The 24,472-nt window shown below is 42.9% G+C and overlaps 1 protein-coding gene across 7 annotated transcripts in view; it reads right to left on the reverse strand.

Annotated features, from left to right (window-relative positions):
- The window catches only part of TCF20 (transcription factor 20), a 130,188-nt gene that overhangs the window by 32,118 nt on the left and 73,598 nt on the right, over positions 1-24,472 (reverse strand). For all 7 annotated transcript variants that reach the window (XM_064656682.1, XM_064656680.1, XM_064656683.1 and 4 more), the window contains one exon: positions 9,195-14,819. In XM_064656682.1, the coding sequence (XP_064512752.1) occupies positions 9,195-14,783 (5,589 nt within the window). In that variant the 5' untranslated portion in view covers positions 14,784-14,819. The remainder of the gene's footprint in view (positions 1-9,194; positions 14,820-24,472) is intronic.

Raw genomic sequence — 24,472 nt, forward strand, 5'->3', positions numbered from 1 at the left:
ACTGGTTTCCCTGCCCCCCACAGTGAAAACTTAATAAGCTGCAGTGTCACCTCTTCCTACTCTGGAATTGTCTCCCTACTAGTACAGATCTGGGTGTAAGAAACACAGGTGTTCCTTCCTGTGTTTGTCAGCCATGTCACCCTTGAAGCAGCAGGTTATTTCAGCTGAGCCCTTACCTGATACAGAACTTAACTTAGGGGTTTTTTGCAGGTGGCAGGGGGAAGAAAAAAAAAGAAAAAAATACCATGTTCTGCACATTTTTCTTCTTTAAAAACAGGGATGACGAATAAAAGCTTGACATTCATCTCCCAGCACTATCAAACAGAAGTACTGTAGGCCTAAAACACTTTCAAGTGTTGGTGTCACCTGGGCACAATTTTGTGTGACAGCTAACTTGCACTAATGGTTATAATTACCATGGAAAGGCCCTCTCAGATGTAGCAAACATGGTTCAGAGGGTAAGCGGAGTCAGACGGCTGATCTGGCACAAAGATCCCCCACCCCAAGCTAGTCTTCTGATGGATTAGCTGGCTAAAAATCAACCCACTGTGCAAATGCACAGTTGGTAGATCTAGCACAAGTGAAACAGTGGAAACAAGCAGCTTGCAAAGAGGATAAAGTAGGATCACTCCTCATGACAGCAACTCCCTCCCGGTCTGGCTTAGGGATAACAAAATCCACCTGTGCCAAATGAGGCATTCAGAATAAACTGACACCTTTATCCTCGTATGGTGCTACACTAGGCAGGTTTCTGGGGCTAGAAACTGTTTTGCTTTGTTTTGCCAAAGGTAGCTAACCTTCCACAATTTTCCCAGTTCATACTGATTCCCTGGCTTAGGCATTTGATTAGCTACGCAGCTAGGAACCATTTATAAGCAATTACTTACAGAGCGTGGGAGCATTCTCGTTAGGTTTTGATTTCCCAAATTTGAGAATATAAATAGCTTAATTCCTAGTAATCCCTCTAGGCACCTTTCTTTACCCAATTTGCAGCTAGGGTCCAGAATGGTAGAGGCAAACAAAAGAAAATGGTTCTATGAAAGCAACAGAGTAAACAAAATATTATAGAAAGGCAATCCTTATTTTCTCTATGGCACAGAATTCCACAGATAAGATTCCTGACAGTTGACCTGCCACCGACAACCTTCCCGTGTGAAATCAGCTGTTCTCTGTGAGATGTGGATAGCATATGCAAACCTACTTCTAACCCTACAACTAACTAAGATGCACTCAACATGAGCCAGAAGGCTGCCACTGCAGGGATACATGCATTTAGGTTCTCAACTCCTGTAAGACCATACATGTTTTTTAAGAACTTTCACCGAGGTCAGACCTTCAAAACAGGCTTGGTAACAGTCCTAAAGTAGACAGATTGCTCCACTTCAGGTAAGCAGGGGGCTTTGCAAGATAGTTCATGAAGAGCTGGATGGACAAAGTTCCAGATTGGTGAGAGAAAGCCCAGAATCTCCTTCTGTTATACTGTAGTCACAGGAAGATTTTACCCTTCACCATTTGCTACTCTGAAGTTCACCTGACTGAAACCCAAGACGATGTTTTCAAAAAGAAGCAACAAAGGAAACAGGTCCCAAGGACTTCTCTCCACGTAAAAGGATTAAAAGATTTCTCAAGCTGTGAATGATGCAGAGGTTGAAGAGAAAAGCATTACATTTTTTAGACCTTTTAAAAGTGGGATAAACAAGCTTTTTTTTCACAGAGCACTCTTAGCAGGAACAAGAGCTACATTTACCTTCAGCAAAGTCAATTCTGACAAGGGTGCGGGAGGAGAAGAAAAAAATCCAAACAAACAAGAAACCCCCCAAAAAACACCAACCAGAATATGTGTACTAGGCCAGAGTCTCTGCCTTGGAAAAAAAACATGTTTCATAAAAAAAAAATTAAGGAACAGTGCACCACCTCCTAGTGAACAGCTTTTTAGAAAACAACAGCAGAACTATCTTGGATTCAACCTAACACAAAGAATGTTCTCTGCATTGTTCTTCACTTACAGCTTCTTATATTTAATACTGAGAATAAAGACCCATCAATTCTTTTGAACATTAAATCTGCTGACAACTACCAAAGTGTCCCCATAATTTTGCCAGTTTCAAAGCTAACCAATATTCCAACTTCCACAAAAGTGAGCTCCTCATTAGTAGAAAATCAAGGAGAAAATAAACAAGATAGGAAACTGTCTGGCCACCTTCAGCAGCTGAAAGAAAGCATTTTATAGGCAACGGGATCACCCAGCACTAGGGATACAGCTTTTTTTCAGTTCAAGATTTCATTATTAGCCTTGGAACAAAAAAACGTCTAACTCCAAGGCAGCCAGTTAGCACCCCTACTATGGTTTAACAAACTATTAACATCTGCTGGGGTATCTCATTTAGGCCTCAAAATAAGGAGAAGGATGAAGTCATTCTGCATCTGAAGCAGCTCAATTAATCTGATCAGCTATTCACCTTCTCAGAACCAAAAAGCCTTTTAGAAAGGCTAGAGTAAGAGGAACACCTTTTGGCCTTCAAGAAAGGCAGATTCTAGCACTTTGGAAACTACGTGGATTGCTGCTTAGAAGATAACACACTCCCAACAGTTTTCAGTCCAAGGTGAAAAGAGACTACGAGGAAAGCTCAAAGATCAGGAGAGCCACTTCACAGTTTGGTAATACCTTCTCATCTCAAATTCTTCTAGAGCATCTGGTACAATTTCATCTTTGAGCAACTTCACATATGTTCTAATCCTTTCTTGAGACTGACTATGGGGCTGTTCTCAAAAATACTGCAGTAAGACACAGACATTATTCAAAAAAGAAATAGAAAACAATTTAGCAAGAAAAATTATTTTCTGATTCTGGAAAGCAAATGAGAAACAAGTCTTTTGGTAAAAAGGCTATAATGAGTGAGAAAAAACAGGTGAGCTTGTATGAGAAGAAGAAACACAGGACGGGTTACTTATGTCACTACCTCTACGTCAATGGCCTGTAACTAGAAGTTCAAGTTTCCTATTTCCATACGAAAATGTTGTGTAAACAACAGCAGTAGAGCCAGATCTCTAAAGAAAATATTTCAACTCACTTAATGGTACAGATACAGTTTAAATTTGGTGCATATTTACCCTTTGTGGGTACTACAGTTTACATAATTTTTAGTTATGGCAGTATTTAATTTGCACAGAATGAGTTATGTACATGAATTATTCACTTCCAGGCTCATGACCCCTCATATGCCATACACTACTGTCCTTCCTTACCCATAGACCAAATCTAAGGGCTAGATTCCTGTATGCTGGTGCACACATAGGTCTACACTCTCCTGCTAGCAAGTAGCTACACAGTTTGCACATCTGCTTTTCCACGACACAGTATCAAACTGCATGTCTGAGGGAAAAAAAGAAAATGCACTGGCAAAGCACGGAAGAGGAAAAGAAAAAGCATATGCAGCAAGCATAAGAAATCAGTTGTGTGAGCCAGAAGGCTTTCCTCAGGCAGCGGGTCAAGAGTCTTGGGCTCAAGGGAGCCTTTCCACTGCCTGGGGATGGCTTCCAGCAGGTACAGCTTTGAATATCCCGATGGCCATCCTGGTGCTGCACGTAACCCTCATCTAACTGAAAGGGGGAGGATATGCTGCTTCCAGAGGAGAACCCAGCACAACAGTTTGCTACAATAAGATAAAAAAGTTAAGGAGAAAATAATGCTAGCAGAAAACCTTTTCCCTTATTTGTCACAGAGGTAGATGGCTTACTCTTATGGATGTAATGCACGAGACATAACAGAGAGCTTTAAACGCTGTGATTGGGGACGGAGACAGTATCAAGCTCGTCTCTTGCAAGGTGTGGGATGAGATGCAAAGGTTACAGGACAGGACGCTAATGAGGGTGCTCTGCCAGTGACTGAAATGCATTGGCCACACTGGATCACACTTGCAGTCTTACAGAGATGAGTCAGGGACTCCAGAGGTAACAGAAGCCAACAGGGAAACAGCAGGGAAATAGCTCAAAGGAATTAAGGGGTGTTTCTCTAGAAAGGTGAAACTTGGTGGAACAAATCCCGTGACTGGAGTGCGAATATCAGTGGCTACGGGCTGTTCAGAAGAGACAGGAAAGGAAGAGGTGAAGAGGTTGCCCTCTACATGAAGAGGAGAACTAACTGTGAAGAGCTGTCTCTGAACAACAGCCATGAGCATATTGAAAGCCTGTGGGTAAAAAATCAGAGACTGAGGCAACAGAGGAAACCTCGTGGTTGGAGTCTACTACAGGCCACCTGATCAAGGGGAGCCTATTGACAAAGCCTCCCTGCTCCAACTCCAGAAGACATCGTGCTTGCAGGCTATTCCTGCTGGGAAACTTCCACCATACGGACATCTGCTGGAAAAGTAGCACAGCAAGCTGTAGGCAATGCAGGAGACTCCTGGAACGCATGGAGAATAACTTCTTGAGCCAGGTGATAGAGTCCTACCAGACAGGACATGGTATCGGATTTGATGGTCAACAATGGAAGCAAACTAACAGAGGATGTCAAGATCGGAGGCAGGCTGGGCTGCAGTGATTATGCACTGGTGGAGTTTGCAGTCCCGGGGGACTGAAGGAGTAAAGTTAGGCCCCTGAACTTCAGGAAAGCAAACTTCCAGCTTTTCAAGGAGATAGTCAATAGGATCCCTTGGGAGACTGCCCTCAGGGACAAGGGAGTGAAAATGAGCTATCAGATCTTTAAGGAAGTCTTTCATAGAGTACAAGAGCTAGCAATCCCCAGCAGCAAGAAATCAGGAAAGGAAGGCAAGAAACTGGCGTGGCTGAGTAGGGAACTGCTGTTTGTACCCCCTCTGATAACCAATCCTGGTGAACAGATAACAACAGACAAGGAGAAGGCTGAGGTGCTTAAGTTTTTTGCCTCGGTCTTCAATGGCAACCTCCCTTCCCACACCCCTTGAGTGGATGGATGACAAGATGAGGACTGGGGGAGCAAAGTCCTTCCTACTCTGTAAGAGAAGATCAGGTTCATGACCACCTGAGGAACCTGACTGTGCAGAACCTCTATGGGACCTGGTTCAGATGCATCCCAGATTCCCGACAAAACCTGCTGATGTAGTTGCCAAGCTACTCTCCATATTTGAAAAGTCATGGCAGTCAGGTGAAGTCCCAGGTGACCAGCAAAAGGGAAACACATCTTTAAAAAGGGTAGAAAGGGGGACTTGGGGAACTACCAACCTGTCAGCCTCCCTCTGCACCTGGGAAGGTCATGGAACAGATCCTCCTAGAAGCTATGCTAAGGCACATGGAGGACAGGGAGGTGATTCGGGACAGCCAGCACAGCTCCACAAGGGAAAATCCTGCCTGACCAGCCTAGTGGCTTTCAATGATGGAGTGATTACATCCATGGATAAGGGAAGGGCTACAGAAGTAATTTCTCTGGACTTCTGCAAAGCCTTTGACACATTCCTCCACAACACCCTTCTCTCTAAACTGGAGAGAGATGGATTCGATGGGTGGACTCTTAGGTGGATTAGGAATTGGTTGGATGGTCACATCCAAAGGATAATGGTCCATGGCTCAGAGTCCCAATGGGCAGCAGTGACCAGTGGTGTCCCTCAGGGTCTGTACTGGGACCAGTGTTATTTAACATCTTCATTAGTGACAGAGGGATCAAGTGCACCCTCAGTCAAGTTTGCAGATGACACCAAGCTGAGTGGTGCAGTGACACACCTGAAGGATGGAATGCCATCCAGAAAGATCTGGGCAAGCTCAGAAAGTGGGCCCACCTGGGTGGAGGAAACCTTCGGTATCAATCCAGACTCTGGGATGAACAGATCGAGAGCAGCCCAAGGACTTGGGGGTGCTGGTGGATGAGAGGCTGGACATGACCCAGCAATGTGAGCTCACAGCCCAGAAAGCCAAGTGTATCCTGGGCTGCACCAGAAGCAGCCTGGGCAGCAGGTCAGGGGAGGGGGTTCTGCCTCTCTCTCTGCTCTGGTGAGATCCCACCTGCAGTGCTGCATCCAGCTCTGGGGTCCCAGCACAGGAAGGACATGGACCTGTTGGAACAAGTCCAGAGGAGGGTCACCAAAATGATTTAAGGGATGGAGCACCTCTGCTATGAAGAAAGGTTGAGAAAATTGGAATTGTACAGCCTGGAAAAGAGAAGGCTTTGGAGTGACCTAATTGTGACCTTCCAGTACCTGAAGGGAGCCTACAAGAAAGATGGAGAGAGTTTTTACAAGAGCATGTAGTGACAGGGCAAGGGGTTTCAAATTGAAAGAGGTTTAGATTAGACATTAGGAAGAAATTCTTTACTATGATGGTGGTGAGGCACCAGAGTAGTTGTGGATGCTCCATCTCTGGAAAGTATTCAAGGCCAGGTTGGAAAGAGCTCTGAGCAACCTGCTCTGGTGGGAGGTGTCTCTGCCCACAGCAAGGGGGTTGATCTTTAAGGTCCCTTCCAACTCAAGCCATTTTTTGATTCTATAACAAAACAAAGTGCACACACAAGATAATGGTCTCTAACTCTGAAAGTTCAGTCTTATAACTAGGTTAAAAATGGACCTAGACAGAACAGTGGAGAACATTAAAAGGCTACATATTACTTCTCATACACAAAAAGTAAGAAGGGTTAGGAAGAAATAATTTTAAAATCAAATGAGATTGTGAATTTGAGTGACATGAAAATCAGAAAAAGATGGCAGACAATGGATGAAGTATGATGTAGGTTAAAAGCCATATTTTAAAGTGAGAGTCTGAGAACTCTCTACGAATTAAATAACAATTTTAAAGTTTGTGCAGAAGAACATGAATCTGGAGCAAAAATGGAAGCTCTACAAGGCTCTGGAAGAAAGTGTTTGAATTACCAAAAGCTACTCAAAAGCATGGCATTTCAGGATAAAGGGAAGGAAAGAACAAGCAAAACTTCAGTGAACCCCACAGAAAAAGCCTGAAGTAATGAACAACACCTTCAGCAAAACACAGTGGAAAGCAAGGAGGTAATCAAAAGAAGACACAGATGGAAAACAAAAGTGGAACAACACTCCAAAAGCAGCATAGCTGATAGTGACAGTGTAGTTGACAGAAAAAGGGAAAATGAAGTACTGGATCTGAACCTTAGCTGGGAAGAGATCACCGTAAACACTGATTACAATTGCAGTAGAGCACAATTGAAGCCACGGTGGAGGACAAGAGCCCTGGACAATGCACTCAAAGAATTTTGAGATGAAAAAAGAGAAAGGAAATTAAGAGGCAGTTGCAAAAGCAAGAGAGGCTACAGGCATTTTGTACACTTCTTTTTTGAAAAAAAATGAGAAACATGTCTACAGGTATTGTGAGGGAAAAGAAAAGACAGGAGTTGAGCAAGTGATTAAAGGGCAGAGGTAGAGAAAAAGAACACAAAGTTCAAGGAAAATAAGGAGATGCTCTTGTATGGTGCCATAAGGGTTAAGAGGAAGAAAAAATATTCTTCTTGTGAGAAGATGATTGCAACAGTTGGAAGAAAGTGATAAAGGGTAGGCCAAAATGTATTCAATCATAAAGTCATCAAGATCCCATGCAGAGAAAGAAGTAGATGTCAAACAACATGCAAAACCCATATAAAAATGTGGATAACGGGCTACTATTTAACAAGTTGGATTAGAGCCTCTCAGCACAGTATGTTTCTGCTGGGCTTATGTCCTTTGCAGGTACAGGAACACAAGAAGGATCTCTGAAGGGCAACTCAAGCAGTTCAAGAACCAGCAGACAAGGTATTTGCTATTGGGAAAACTAGAATCATAAATGAAAGACATACCCTAAAAACAGTAAAAAGAGAAAATCAGGCTGGAGAGATCCAAATTCAAAATACTGGTGAACTACAAGACATATGAAAGCACAGCCACATTGCAAGTGGAATGCAAATGGTGGTGGAGATTCTGAAAGAAGCCTTGCAATTACCAGAGATAAGAAATTCAGCAGTTGGATCAGAACAAGCACGCAGACATGGCTCGATGAAAACCAAATGAAATTAACTGACTATGTTTAATGAGAGGCTAGAAACAAGAATACAAGCCAAATCAAGTTAGGGCAAAGAAGCATGTAATTACTGTCAAAGAACATTCAGAACAAGCCAGGAATCAAACTTGAAGAGGAAAAAACTCAAGGGGAGAAAGCAAGCATGCTGTATGTAACAAGACAGAGGAAAGAAGATAAAAACTGGATCCCAACACTGTTCAGAAAAGGAAGAATCTCAAGGCCACAGGAAAAAGTAGTCCCCTGTCTCTTCCATGGTCTGACCCAGGACAGAGCACAATACGGAAAAGATAACCATAAATAAAAGGATGAAGGATACTGATGATGGCAAAGCAAGCCACCCAACTGTGGTTTTAAAGCATCAGCTTCTGCCTCAGGAAATCGAGAACAGTGAGTGGCTCCATCCACAACCAGGTGGTTGTGAACAAAGTTCTTTCTTTGTGCCTGCTTAAATTTTACCTACATCTTCTTACTCACTGTATACTCACTCTGGTCAGTTATCAGTATCGTTCATGATATAATCAATACTGAATTCATCAGTACTAAACCCACCCACATTTCACCTTACTTTGCAAGGGCTGTAAATTCTCCTACAGTTGTGTAATATGTATTACAGGTGCAGAGTAACTGACATTGGAAGGGACCCCTGCTGAAAGCAGAGCCAACTTTGAAGCTAGATCCAACTTCAGATGTAAACTGTGTTGCTTAGGGCCTTGTCTAGTCAAATCTGTGCATCTCCAAAACCAGGAAATTCCACATCTTTTCTGTCATTTCTCCTCCCTCAAACCAATGTCTGACCACTGAAACTTTTTGCCTAACTGAACTGGAATTTTCTTTGCTGCAATTTGTTTCTGCTGCCACTTGTCCTTTCAGTGTACAACTCCAAGAAGAGCCCTAGAGAATATTAAATATCTACCAGGATAGAATAAGGAGTGGAAAAAAGATCACTGCAGCCACGAAAAAGCCTTTGGACATGCAGAACTCTCACTAGGTAATGAGTATCCAGCTTTCTGATGTCCAAAAAAATCTGTCTGATGAGGTGTGCCAGAGATCTAAAGGAAGCCATCAAAAGAACATCACTAGAGATTTATTTAGGATAAAAAAAATGATTGTTTCGGACATAAGAGAAGAGCAAGGAAAAATGGTATTCCAAATGGTGTATATACATTGCAAATGAAAGAAAATAATTTTGTATAGCAAGGTCAGGTACTCACCATCTCTCTTGCAATCTCCACAGCTTCCTGCAGCCCATAGAGCCTGCCACAGACCAGGTAGATCCCATTGGCCCAGAGAATACAACCCTCGTGGACCCAAAATTCATTGCTGTCAAGAGGTAGTTCAGGAATTTGTAACTCCAGCTCAGTGCCACCTTCTGAAGTGGGCATAGAGGGTTTTGAGTCCAAAGGAGTCTTTTCACCGCCACTGCCACCGTCAGTGGTTGCTTTTTTACAAGAAGCTCCCCTTGAAAGTGACCGAGAGGCTCCGCTACAGTCCTCAGAGCGGTGCCGCCTCTTAAAGCGGGGATGAGCAGCGAGGCTTCTTTGTTCCTTCTGTTGTTGCTGTTCCTCCTCCTCTTCCGTATCTGTCTTGGAACCATTAGAAGCACTTTTGTGCCGTACCTTGACCTTGCTCTGCATTTCTGTGGCCCTCTTTGGAGGCGGGTTCTTGGGCAAAGTAGCTGCGTAATCCTGGGGGTAGAAAGGACCAAAGAGGTCACCCATGTTACGATAGCTGGCCCATTTGCCACACAGGCAGCAAACCAGATGCCCTAAGACAGAAGACTCTGTTACTACAGGGCCTTGCAGCATGAAAGTTGAGGTGGGCAGCACTTTGCTCTCCGCATTGCTAGGAGGGGGTGTTGAAGACCTCTGTCCTTTCCGACCCCTCACCAATTTGTTCTGCTCCTCTTCCTCCGCATTTATGATTGTGCACACAGCGCCTAATTCACACTTGTTTACCACATGAATATAAGGGAAAAAGGACTTATTCTTGGAGTCAGTTTTATCTACAGACTGGGTAGCATATTTAAGTTTGATCTCTGGTTCTTGAGGCTCCACAATGGGAGCAGCTCGTCTAGGCTTCCGCTTCCGTGGCTGTGCTGCTGGTTTTCGCCTCTCCCTCCTTTGCCTCTTGGGCTTTGGCTCACCAGCGCTCACCCCCTCTGCAGACTGTGCCGGTACTGGTGGGGGTGGTGGGGGCGGGGGCAGCTGCTGCTGCTGCTGTTGCTGCTTCTTCTGCTTGTTCACGCTCCCAATTGGCCTCCCCTTTTTCTTTCCAGAGGGGAAATATCCCTTTGGAGGGAAACCATCTGGCTTGGGTGAAATGTTTGTCACATCTCCGTCTTTTTCCTCAGACTTTGGATTTGGTTCAGAAATAAACACACTGGAAGGGGAAATTGCTTTTGGGTCAGAAAAGGTCAGAGTTCCAGCTCCACTTACAGATCCATCAGACCTTCCTTGACCACCTGACTTCTGAGAAGGTGGTGGTGCTGCACTGGATCCCGCTCCTTCTTTACCAACACTCGCAGCTTCAGGGACCTCTTTTTTGTTTTTATCATCCTCACTGCTTTGCCACTCTTCTGAAGATCTTGGAAGAGTTTTTTCACCAGCTGTATCCTGGCTTGCTGGCCCCACTTGATCTGACATCTCTCCTTTTCTCTTCTCAGCCTCTGGTCCATGTCCAGCCGCATTTCCTCCTTCAGGTCCACTCTTAAGGGACAGGATGTCATCAAGAGTGACAGTATCTGGACCAGTTTCAGCACTGTTGGTAGAAACACTTCTCCTAATATTGGGAGATGTAATTTTTTGAACAATAGCTTCCAGTTTTAATCCTCGCCCCTTTCTTGGGGGCAGTATTTTGGTCTTAGCTGGGCTTGTGAGGGAAACAGCAGGACAATTCCTATTATCAGGACTTGGCAGGTCCTTGAAGGAATCTCCCTTTGCAACTGACTTGCCAGTATCTTGGCTTTGAGATGAATGGGCATAGGAGTTGTATGTTTTATCAGCTCCTTCTTTTGCTGAAGGCATCAGTCGCCCTTTATCTTCACTGCCACTGTTCTTCATATCATGTGGCTGTCTTTTGGTAGGGATAGGTGAGATGAAAGAACGGACTCTTCTCCTCATAATTAATGGATTTTGAGGAGACTGGTCTTCCTGGCCAGGGAGCCTGAGCATAGCATTGCTAGGCTTGGGCAAATCTGCAGATTCGTCTCGTCGATGCCCATCGCTTTCTTGAGGGCAAAATCTTTTTTGGTTGGCTGCTCCAAGAGGGCCGCTGCTTTTGGCAGGAGAAGTTTGCCGAGAGAGGTCCCAACCAGATTCGTGATGCTGCAACTTCTGGTTGCCGTGTTTCAGTTCAGTGCATTTGCTCTGAGTACCATCACTCCCCATAACACAGCGCCCAGGTTCCTGGCTTCCCGTGTCATGGTAGGAGCTACCTTGAAGGTACATCATTCCATCCTTGTCATTTTTTAAAGGACTCCTTACTCTTTCCAGAAACTGCTGTTGTCTTGGGCTCTTCCTTGCCCCTTCCTGCCTGTGCTGAGCTGCAGCAATCACACCCTGAGCAGTGCTGCTTGCCCAATCTTTGTATTCTTCTTGCTGTTGCTGGTATATCTGTCTCTTGTAATGATATTGGGAATTCAAACTCTGGTTGGGGTCACCAAAAGCATGAGGCCTAGCATTTGTGTGATATGCTGAAGCCAGAGAAGGACCTTCTGAATTCTGAGGGTAAACAGAATGTAAGGAACCCCTGCTAACTCTTTCAGACAGTGTCATGTGTGGGTTCATGTGATGCAGATCTGTCCCTGGCCCTCTGCTTCTGCCTGGTGACATTTTCAGCTTATCAGCAAGATCCTGATATTGAGAGGGTGATTTACCCCTTCCAGTTCTGCCAGGTGCTCGTCTCATGTGTGTCGATCTGCTGTCCTGCTGGGGAATGTAATCTGGAGCAGCATCGGAGACTGCAGCTCCAGGGCTGGCATTGCCTCGGAAAGTTTCATGCTTGATGCCAGCAGGATGACAGTGGTCTCCTGTTTTTTTATTATTGAGACTAGCAGAGCTCTTTGACTGTTCAAAATCTTCTTCCTTTATTTGCCCACTGTGAGCTTTCATCTTTGTTTCCATGGATACTAAACCACCAGGGAGTATTACTGACTGGCTCAAGCCAGGGGCAAGACGTTCGCTCCTTCCGCTCCTGGCCTCAGGGCCCATGTGCCCCATGGGGTGAGGGCCAGGATCTCTTACAAGTTGCCTTAATGGAGATATGTCACAGATCACTGATCTCCTCTCTGAGAGTGCCCCCCCTTCATGGGCAGAAGACTGAGACTCCACATCGAACTTTCTAGCAATAGGGTAATCAGCTAAATTTATCTGCTTCATGTCTGGAGCTGCACTGCCAGACTTCCTGTCCCAGGGACCCCAGTGAGGGCCCTCCAGGAGAGCCCCCATGCTTTTGTTTAAGAGGCCTCTATTGGTCAATTCATTGGTTTGACTAATTAAAACATTGGGCCTCATAGCTCCCTCCAAACTCCCAGCCATCCCAGAATGCTCCTGTGTGTTCCTAGAATACCTTCTGTCTGGATGATGGTGGTACCCCTGCAAAACCTCCTGTAGGAGGCTAGGAAACTTCTCATTCCGGCCTTTGCGCTCACTGTGCCCTGGAAAATCCCCCTTTTCCTGACCAGAAGGATACTGTGGAAAGCCACCAATATTTCTCTGTATACCAGCTGCTATATTATCCTTGTAGCTGTACCTTAAACTGCCAGGAGACTTGGAAGATTCTGTTCTTGCAGGAAAATTTGACCCAACAACTGCATGACCAGGCTGGCTGTTCCCCTCCCCATTATGGTTAGTGTTATCTCCACTTTTGCTCCCTTTACTTCCTACTTGAGTTTCTGGCTGTGTCCCTGCATGCCCGGCTTCTTTTGTTCCACTAGCACTAGCTGGTGCCTGAGTGGCTGTGGAAGCATCATCTTGTGGAGGTTTATCTTGTCCACTTGACTTTTCTACTCTTCCTGTCATGGCTTCCCGGGAGACAATCACCCCAACTGCCTTTTCATTCACTTTTGGGGCATTTTCCACAGCCACCACAGCTTCCTTCCCATCAGGGGAGGCCACATCTTCCCTAGCTGCAGGGCTGCTGCTGAGTTTTGATGGCTCATTCTGAGAGCCTTGTGCTGGTGAGGAGTTGGGTCTCTCTAAATTACCCCCTTTGTAAGTGGTGTCTGAGCTGGTGCTCTGGCCACTCAGCTGTCTCACCCTTTCCCCGTGATCTTCTGAACTACTAGAACAGCCACCATCAAGGGACTCTGCCATGGGAGACTTGAGTTGCTCCTCTGCCTGGGAGGAGCCTTCTGAGTTGGTGCAGCTGTCGGCCTTCTTTGAAGAGGATGATCTTTTGGAACTTTTTTTCTGAGGTGCCAAGGCATCTGAGAGCAACATGTGCTGGACTGTGTTGGGCAGGTTGGCCACTTGAGAACTCAGAGCACTCAGGCTGCTCAGCCCTGGATCTGTGAGCCTTTTTTCCTGCAGTCCTTCCAGCCCAAACCCCTTGAATCCACCTGCATGAGCATTGGGGCTTGGCATCATAGATGGTGTAGGACTAAGCTGAGGCATCATCTGCAGGATTCGGTTTCTAGAACCCATGGACATGTTGCCTTGCCCACACTGGAGATTTTCTCCGCCTGGCATGAGTGGAGAAGGGGTAGAGCTGCAGCTTGGAGACTGAACCACAGATGCAGCAGGAGATGGATTAGAGATTGGACTGAAGTTTTGGTGGAATTGCATTGGTGACCTTACAGGAACTTCAGTCTGGCTGTACTGTCCTACTTGGCTTTGAAGAGAGAGCTTGGTGGCAGCGTTTGAGTACTGCATTACATGCTGAGGTGGGTGCTGTTGCTGCTGCCCCTGCTGCCCACTTTGGGGCAGCTTAGACTGCTCAAAGCTTTTCATCGGTTGAGTCTGAAAGCTGTAGTTTGACTGGGTCCCATAGGCCTGTGCATTGGAACCCACAGCATGGCCTTCATACTGCGACCCAGAATTCACGTTGTAGCTTCCGTCGTAATTCTGTCCTGACTGGCCAAAACGCTGTGGGGAGGGGAAAGAGGAGGAGGAGGATGACGAAGGTGGTTGATAGTGTTGGCTGAACTGACCCACTCGTAACTGGTAGCCAGAAGCAGAGGAAGGCAAGGTAGATGGACGCTGCATTGGCTGCAAGTGTGAGGTGCTAGAAGCAGACTGGCTGGAAGCCTGGGGTAAAGGCTGATGAGACTGATAGATCTGCTGTCTCAGCTGCTGCACCTGCTGCTGCTGGCTAGAAGCCTGCTGCTGATACTGGGCACTCCCCGGAGAAAAAGGACCAGTATAATCTTGTTGGTAGTGGGATACACCCCCAAGGGTTGAATGTTGTGTTTGAAACTGGCCCACATGTCCCTCATTCCCATACTGACTCCCAAAGGTACTCCCTTGAGGGGGCCCATAGCTCTGTACTGGTCCAGAAGGCCTGCGCTGAGGTGGCTGCTGCCCTCCTGACACCACTGGATCTTTGTTGGCAGCCATATAGTAAAACTCTCCTGCTTCTTTTCTGAAACCTTGGTAGCTCTGATGGCCAGAGCTCTCACCAGGCATCGCTGTAGAGGCTCCTGTTGCTCCACGACGTCCACTACCAGCACCTCCTCCAAAGCTCTGGAACATCTGGGCCTGCTGGCGAGGGCTGAACTCTTCCAGTCGGGATGAACCGTGCACTTCCTGCGGGTAGCTCTGCTGGTTTCCGTGATAACTACTTTGCTCCCGAAAGGACTGCATGCTGTTCAGCAGCAGAGCAGCAGCTCAAAAGCCCTCCTAAATGGGGAGAAAAAGAGAGAGGAAAAAAAAGATATAACATCTACATTTCCCAGTCACACCAGTACCTCTGCTCAATTTCACTGTTTAACAGTAATTAAAATTTAGTATTTGTCTCCTACTTTCTGGTACATCAATGTTCAACCCCTCTTCTTGCAATCTGCCAACATTCTAGGTAGTGCAAGTAAGAGGAATCATTAATTTTCAAAAAAATACAGGCCAGTAGCCTATGACCGGTTGGAGTGCATTTTCAGCATTAATTAATATTTCCCTAAAGTCATTTACTAACTGAGTGTGTTTATGTGCCCCCGAAGAGAGAAACTTCTGACAAATTTGCAACGCAAAGGAGAGCAATCCTTACCCTCCGGCTATTCACTATGGCTAATACTGGAAGTAATCAAGTGCTTTGCCACCATGTTTAAAGATGCAACGAGAACCCTGCAACACTCTCAAACCACACTTGGAATGATATCCAAGGCCCATGTTTCATGCTGGGAAAGATCTCTATTAGCAAACACTCAAGATACACCCAAGCTCAAACTAAGATATCCCGATGAAAGGAGCTATGGGAACCTGTGAAAGAACTGGCACCAGCATACTCAGTGCTCAGTTCCTGAGCACTCCAGTGACAATCTTAGGTGAAAACCAACACAGTAAGAGAACACATTGCATTTCCCACCCCATCTTCTTTGCTTTAAAAGATAGAAAGTTGGAACAAGTCCACTCTGTTAGAGCAAAATAGTCTACAACTTCATCCCTTAGGATTTTACATTACCTTGAATGAAACTTTACTGAAAACATTTGTCAGTCAGAATATATATTTTGGAATATCACGTATGATCATCTACATTTACATTATCAACTCGTAAGTAAACGCACTCCAGGAAGGCTCTCCTATGTATTTCAATCTATTATGCAGTGTGTGGAATCATGACTCACCCTCAAGGACCAGACCACAGCTGCAAAATTCTCTGGGGACTCTGGCTAGTCCCTCTATAAAAGCCCGACACATCACTAGATGCATTAAGAAAAGTATGGTAATGAACAAGAATATACATGTACACTGCCATTAATAAATAAGCAAACAAAAAAACAAATAAAATGAATTAGCATTTTACAAAAGCATTTCATTTCTCAAACACCTTGTGGTTTTCTCTTCCTGAAAACAAAACGGATAAAGCCACCTGGAGAGACTTCTTCCTTTAAATTAACCTTAAGACAATGCTCACACTTTTTCAGGAAACAGAACCCTGACTCCTCAGATTGGACACTTCCTGAAGACTTGCCTGCATTATATTTTCTCATTTAGCCATGTTTTGTGCTTGCCACAGTCAACTGAACCCACTGAGAATTAAAGCCTAGCTTTGCACTTAAGTTTTCTTCAAGTAGATCACCAGAGTCACAAGAATACAGGCATACAAATGAGGTGCAGGCAATGTCTGGCATCATGCTCTACTCCCATATGCCTCTCAAGCTTATTTTTTTTTCTTCACATATATGTTATCTATAGAAGGCTCTAACTCTGCCACTAGGATCTTTCATCTGGGTTTCTACTATCTGTGCATGCAGGCTACAGAACACACAGGCACAAAACTACACCACTACACTGCATGTCTCCGCAGCCCCCCTGTTCTAACTCAAAGGCGTCTTTGTGTTGCAGCCTCAGTTCATGCAGCTTGATGTACATAATAATATTATGAGAACCAAAAGGGAACTGTCAAATTGTTAATACTTCAAATTCTGTCTCTCCCCTTCTAGGAAGTCAACTTTACTGCTGTTTTAATCTTGTATTTTAAGTGTCATATTGTAAGAGAGACAGATCTGCTGTTCTGCTGAACTTCCACTTTTTTAGCATTTTAAAGACTATATACATCACATGAATAACACTTCTATGAATGCCACACTGTGCCAATCTGTCCAGTTTGGGCTTATTATGGATAAACCCCTCCTTTTTCTGAATCACTCCTTTTGATGTTTCATCAGTTTGAAGCTCCGGCCTATTGGGATAGGACTAAAATTGGGATACCTAAGATACCTAATGCAAGCTTCTTTCTTCCTTTTTGTATGACTTGCTGTTAAGGTGAAAAATGAGGGGAGAAGAAAAGGCAGAAAAGAACACATACGTAGAAATAGAAGAAAGTTATCAAGCTAAAGGTAAAAGAACATCTACTGTAACTGGCAGATGTTAGAAAGCAGCTTCTCTAGATAAACAGTTTGGAGCTCTGCAATCAGCAACATTCACGTGCTGCGGAGGCTGCGTGCACGCCCTGGCTATCATGTGCTTTGCACCCTCTTTTCATGAAAGCAACATTGCCATCCTCTCACAGGCTCAGTCTCCCACATAATCTAAGACTCAATTTTAAATATGACTTTAATAAAGCCTACTTTGCATAGTCTGAACAAGATCTCATGTACCCTCTTTTGCATTACATCATACAAAAATTTTAATCACTGATGACATTCATTCTTCTATAACACTACTAAAAGGCTTGAAAACATGTTAGTTTGGAAATGTAGCAGCTAATGATGCTAGAAAACATTCTTAAGACTTCCTCACTATTAAAAAAGGATAATTTTAATTATATGATAAACAGAAACAGCACAAGATGCTGTAAAATACCTTCAGGAACAAAGACACGGTAAAGGTCAACCTAAGGCACAAATTCTTATCCTCCAGTATCTCATGAGTCATGTAACATTTATTTAGTCCAGAAGTTATATAGGCTAACTCAAAACAGAGAGAATATATTTTTCTCCTTCAATTTTATTTTTTTTTTCCAATCCTGGAATTTACCCTGACAAATAAATACAAAGTTTTCATCAGGACAACACTTGTTTGGAACATCTCACAAGGAGCTTAACTTGAGTAACATAATCAGCACAGTTGCTGCCAAAAAGAAAAAACACATTTCATTAATAACAGGAGTAAAAAAAGATAGGAGATGCGTCAATCCATGACATCATCGATAACTTAAGACATATAGCACATTTCCTGTCATTAAGGTACTATAAATACAGGACTATTACAATTATTATTGCAATAATCTCTCTTAACAGTAACAGCCCTGTGAAGTGCTTAGACCCAAGTGCTACATTCGCAGCAAAACCATGAAGGTAATCTCACGGGCAAGCCTTGTTAATAAAATACATTCAGACAGATGAGGCCTTCCAAATCTACCCAGATGCACAGGAAAAAAAAAAAAACTTATTTTATTAACTTTTTACTGGAAGCCTTTAAAGAAAATATTTTCAGCTGGTACATACTGCTCCATACACAGGAACGATAAATCAGCTGTCGACTAGAGACTGCAACACACTCATATAAAAACCCCATAATGGTGGCACACATCTATAATCCCAACCCCAACAGAAAGGACAAAGTCCTACCTCCAAAAAAGCACTCTATTAACAGCCACAAATTACACACTTTTACAGTACTTTCCAACACACACAACATCCAAAGCCTTCCTCATTTATTCAAAGGGAAGGTAAGATTCTGGCACAGCTTTCACTACTCCAGTATCACACCTACACTCTCTCTACACATGCATCCAGCTCTCTCAGTAAAGCTGCATGATTCTGAAGTATTTATAGCCTGTAGCTGTAGAGTCATCTAAGCATATCCATCTAGAGATTACAGACTACATTCACGAGGCTAAGCAGTTTCACTCTGCTCCAACACATTTGTTTCTTCCCCAATAGTCCAGTAATCAAAATTTGCCTTCAACTTGGCAGGAACAAAGGAAGCATATTACAAGCTTGTGTGGCTGATAAAGAAATAGCCTCACTTACAGAATCACTGCACATAAGTCTCAAATAGAGAGAAGCAATAGGTCCTCTTATCCGTATCTCAGATTTATTTGTGAAACTTCTGAAGTTATTTCAGGTAGTCTTTCAACTCACCGTCTCCACGTTAACCTAATTTTAAGCACATCTACAATGCAGATTTTGTTTCTTAATCATTTGAAAAAGCCTTACAGAACTTTCTTAACATAGGAGTTCCTCAAAATACGGAGCTACTGCATTGTGACCCCTCTGTGAGCAAGATTATCAAATATTAGTCAACGGCATGTAAACATCTTTCAGTAGTTCCTCCATGAATATCAGAATGCCCCAACCACTGCTGATTAACAGAATTCATCAGTACTCCCACTCCAAGATTACTATGTGAAATGATCTTCTGCAATATACTGTGATACACTTTTTTAAAAGATACATAAATCACAGTCCTGATTATCAAAGACTGGGCAAATACAGGACAGCTGCCCACATCTTCTTATTTAACACAGCAGTGCATCACTAGAGAGAGCTCATAAGAAGTGAGCTAAAAACCAAAATAGTGTGGGGATACGCCTAATTCTTAACAATAAGTCTATAAAGGAACAAATGAAGCCACCACCAGCTCATTCTCTAGGACATAAGTGAGGTCTTTCCGCTTCGTTAAATTTTCTTTAGATTTGGGTTGACTACTGCGATCCATCTGTGCAGAGAAGTCTCAGGCAGCAGTCAAATGCAATATATCTCCAGTGATCTGTCAAAAGCCTCTCACTTCCTCACATGCCTATCGGGGAAGATAATGCAGTTACAAGCAGGTGACAAACGGTAAGACAGTATTTCCCATAGTCAAAAATGTACATGAACAAGTTGGGAGGTTATAGAGTGTCCAAGGTTCTGATTAAAATAGACTTACTTGCTAAATCCTGTGCAAATAACAGATGCACATAAATCTGCAACCGTTTCTAGTCACAACTCACACAAAATGCAAAAATCACCATTTTTGTCCTTCCCCACTGTATCTTCTTAAACTAGCAGAAAACACGCACATAACCAAAAAAAACCCCACCAAGCCAGAACCTGAATATGAACAATTCAGGGGTGTATTTTGTGAGTAAACAATGCCCACGTTCTGAATTAAGCCAGAAATACAGGAATAAAGGATTTCTATGTACTGAGTACCATTCCATCGTCAAGGCTAAGCTGCTAACCCTCATTGCTGCAGATACACAGTTATTACTTCCACACCTGAGCAATGGTTTGGAATAGACTGACCTTGTTTCAGTTTTGGAGGAACATTACTCTGTCTGCTGCCTTTAGGAGAAGGCAAATCAGCCACAAATGGCATAAGTAGATGAATTTAAGGATCAAACCTATGACTGCATTTAACAAAGCAAGAGATGTAACTTATTTCTTCTACATTTGATGCCTTTTTAAAAGGGAAACTATTTAAAACGGGTTTTCAACATTAAGTGTGAAATAGAAGTAAACTAAGACAGTAAGCACTTCAAAAGGACACCAGTTTGTACAAGCAGTATCACTCACTGCTCACCTCTTTCAAAAAGTCGTGTTTCCGATATTGTCTTATTCACCACTGCACTTCCAGAGAAAACTGCAGTCAGATCTGCCTCTCACCAAGCCACTATGATTTATTCTATCAAAGAAACCTTACTACACCACTCAAAGTTGAAACAGTATGCAACAAATTGTCACTGAGAATGCCAGACCCTATTGAAATAGCTAACCTGAAGTAGACAAAGTATCTTGAAAAGTATATAAAAAATAAATTAAACCCAGAATGCTGTGTTACTGGAGACTGAATTTTATAATTCTAAAAAATCACAGCATGCCTTAAAAACACCCATATGTAGTTGTTACACATGCTTAAGTGTCTAATAATAACAACATGTATTAGCAATGTGTCTTCCAAATCAGTGCTAATACTGGTCTTGACCAAAAAAAAACCCCACAGCTTAATTTTGTCCTTCCTAGTGAAACCCTTCACCAAAGAACTCCTCACACGAGTTACAGCTTGGCCAAATGGATTGTAACTAGTTTCCATCATCTCAGAGACACTGTGCTTTCTTTACCAAACTATCTGTACAGCTTTTAAGAAAGTCAGTATGCATGAGCTTAAATCCGAACAATTAAAGTTCTCGCAGAACGGGTGAGGAACAGATGAGCGTGGCAGAAGGAGCACAGTGAGCTTTGTCAGTTGAGGGAGGGGAATGCTCTGGGGATTACTGTGCTACATAAGATCCTACATTCACTTCTTTTTTTCATATATTTCCCTAGGTGACCACAGAAAATTTTAGTAAGCCTGAGTCAGTGCATCTTCCTATCTCACAGGGGAGATGTAAGCAGACATATTCAGAGCACTCAACTGCTATAATAAAAGGCATCACATAAACAAACAACAACAAAAAATAATCAAATGTTGCATGTGGCTATTACTTGGCTGCTGATTTCTTCCCCCACCCCTAAAATATTTTAAAAACCCCACTTGGATAGCACCAAATTAAAAATACACAATCAGATTTTTTTGTATTTGCAAGTCTCCCTTACTCACTAAGTGAATAAAACTAAAATACCATCTCTAGTTTAGCTCTGCATTTTGAATGAAATGTACTGTTAAAGTCATATTCCTAACCATGAAGAAAGAAGTTTGACAAGATAAACTTCTGTTGTAAGCCAGTATTAAAGTTGTAGTGCTATGAAAACATGTATGTCTAGAAATATAACTAATGAACAAAGTTCAGCGGAATTTTGGCTAATTGTATATATCTGATTTTATTATTATGCCATTGGTTCTCAGTCTCAATCAACAGCACAGATGCACTTAAATAGCTTTCAAAAATCCAACAACCACTTGCTGAAAGTTATCCATCTACATTTTTAGCAGACACTGCTATTTTACTAAGAACTTATGCAAATCAGTCAGATTCTATTTTATGTCAAAGATTAAAACAACAGTTCTGGTTTCACATACAGAGTGAGTCCTCTATAGTCCAGCTTAAGAGGTCCAGCCTCCTCTATGGTGTTAACACAGCCATTCAGGCTGCCAAGTCAGATCAGGGAACTGATATGGTCGAGAAAATTCTGCTAGGGAGAACAGCCACTTCTGACCTGACAGATCCATTCACTGTATCATTACACAAACATCTGTACCAGCAAAACGGACACAGCAGGAACTGCTTAAGTGGCATGGCTACTGAAGGGCACTTGAAATCAGAAGTTCATATTTAAAAGGCTCTTCATCTTTACACAGTAGTCAAACAACCCTTCCCAACATCAAAATGAAATAATACTGAAACTTCAGCTCCTCAATTTTTTTCTCCAAGCTGCGAATCAGCTGATTGCACATCCTAACCCACTTCATTAGTCCTCTAAAAAGTTTCACAACTCATTATGTGCCTCTTATTGGAAATTCACCTGTGTCCATACCTCCAATGTCTCCAAACAGTTAAACATCATGTCTGCTTTGGCAATACAGCAAAATCTGAGCAACCACTTCAAGGACAACTTCTGTTCTGCTCTTCACCTCCTCAGACATGCAAGACTGGAGGCTCAGCAAAGACATCACAACTCTCACTAAACCTTCACCTTTTAGTTACAAAACTGAAGACAGTGAAAAGGAGAAGTCAATTATTATTTGCAAGAGGAAAGGAGAAAAGTGTGAGCAGGTTTCCAGGTTCTATCTGCCCAAGCTCCCACTTTCAGTGCAGAAATTTAGCCAGTACCAAAAATACTCAGAACTATACAGCACTTAAACACCCCCCCCTCAAAAAAAAAACCAAACAACTCCACCTAAAAAAACCCTAACACATTACTTTTAAGCAACTTTTATAATTTATTCATAAAGTTGCTATGCAGCAACCCCTGCCTTTAAAGTCCTAAATGCATTATCTCTTCAAACTATGACAAGTTGCTAAGATGAATATTTGTAAGGGTCATATTAAACATTACCTGTAATACACGTCCTTCTTTTCTATTCAATGTAGCCTATACAATTACATTTTTTTATTCTTTTTTTGCAATGCCTGGTGTAATGAACCTGTAACTAAGACTCCCAGGAACTCCTCAAGGCAGATGAAGTACATTGACACAAAATCTCTATCAGTTACATGCAAGTATTATTACAATACAGGCTATGCACTGTATATAAGATATATATCCATTGATTAGGATATAACTATTGTCAAGGATAATACCACCTAGTTACATTATAGGAAATAACATTAAAAACAGGTAGAAATATAATCTTGATGCACTTAAACTAACAAATTAAAGAATTACTGTCCATTTGCAGAAAAGCTGTACTCGAAAATTTATGTCCTCCAAAGCTCTTACAGACAGTTTTTGTTCCTTTAAAATAACACAAGGAATTTAGCTTTAGCACTTTCAATTTTCACTAGCCAAGGTTATCATTCTTCCTATGAATTCAGCACTTCATCTCCCTAAATCAATGCAGATTTAAGAGCAATTTGGGTGTGGAAGGTCTGCAAATACTACTGCTGTGGCACACTTAAGAACAAAACAGTCAAGGCCATATCATGTTTACTGATAAAAAGTTTGAGAAAAGGCTTCTCTCTAACATAGGAACTGGTTGAACTGCCCTCAAAAAAAAAAAAATACCAAGCATTTGTAAGATTTTCACACTAGAGGAACAACAACTTTTCCTTCAGTAACACTTCTGCTTGTCTCCTACAACCTATGTCCTCTAAATGTCACTTTGCTCATTTCTCCACACTTTAGATTCCACAGCATCTGCCTCATGATGAAGCCAAAAGTTGAAGCAGACCCATTCCTCCAGTAAGTGTTGTCTCCTGAGACTAACGGGGAGAGACTAAGACTACATCCACAGTTACATGGATTCAGGAGAAACAATTGTGATTAATACAAAATAACTTCATAAATTTAAGAAAGTCAACAGAGAGATTACTTCAGAGGCAGGACTATTTGAAGGAGTTCTTCCTCCTTCCTATGTATCTGCCCATCCCCACCCCTGCAGATTTTCTTTGAATTTTTCAGATTGGACCAGTTTCCTGAACCATCCATTATGCATTTCCTCTGTAGTTACACTGGCATAACCAACAGACAGATGACAGAGAGGAGGCAGCATACTGCAGTGTTGGAGCAAACAGTTAAGAACTCCTGAGGTTTATACTTAGCCTTGGCCTAAAGCACTTTTATTGGTTCCCTCTCACCAGCTCCCCCACTGAGTCAATGAAAACCTTCCAGAAGCAATCTTTCCACATCAACTTTATGCATATAAAGTGATTAAACTTCTAACACATCTTGGTTAAACGTCTGAAATTCTATGGTATAAACTCAAGCCACTGTAACCAACAAACAAGACACTGTACCTTGTCACTTTGAATCGCAGACACTTAACTCCAGGCTTCTGAGTCCTGCTGCCACAGCCAAAGGCAGGGGGAGTGACAACGGCAGTCAGACCACACCACAGGCACAAAATTAACTTAAATGTGCATAAGCAGTTCAGAGAAATTAACAACCTACAACTACAACTCATAACCAGGGTTTAAAGCTTTCTCCTTCCCCAAAGGATTTCTCTATCACCACAGTGATAGTGTCAGGCAGCGTTTGAGGCTGGAGAGCTGACGGACAAAGCTTCCACAGCACGTATTCCATCTCATATCCTAGAGCATACATCCTGAGGGAAGTCAGCAGTTGAAAGCAACGAGGAGGGATGAATCCAGCACCAGAGAAGAAAGAACACCTCTGTAAATACAGATTAGTGGAGGATAACAAAGACACTGCACTCTGAGCATAATTTTTGGAAATGCTAGTTACTATTTCAAAATAAGACAGAGGGAGCTTAGATGGTCCACTACTCTGAGAGTCAGCCCCATTGTTCT

Source organism: Pseudopipra pipra, chromosome 5, assembly GCF_036250125.1.
Source record: "Pseudopipra pipra isolate bDixPip1 chromosome 5, bDixPip1.hap1, whole genome shotgun sequence".
Taxonomy (NCBI): domain Eukaryota; kingdom Metazoa; phylum Chordata; class Aves; order Passeriformes; family Pipridae; genus Pseudopipra; species Pseudopipra pipra.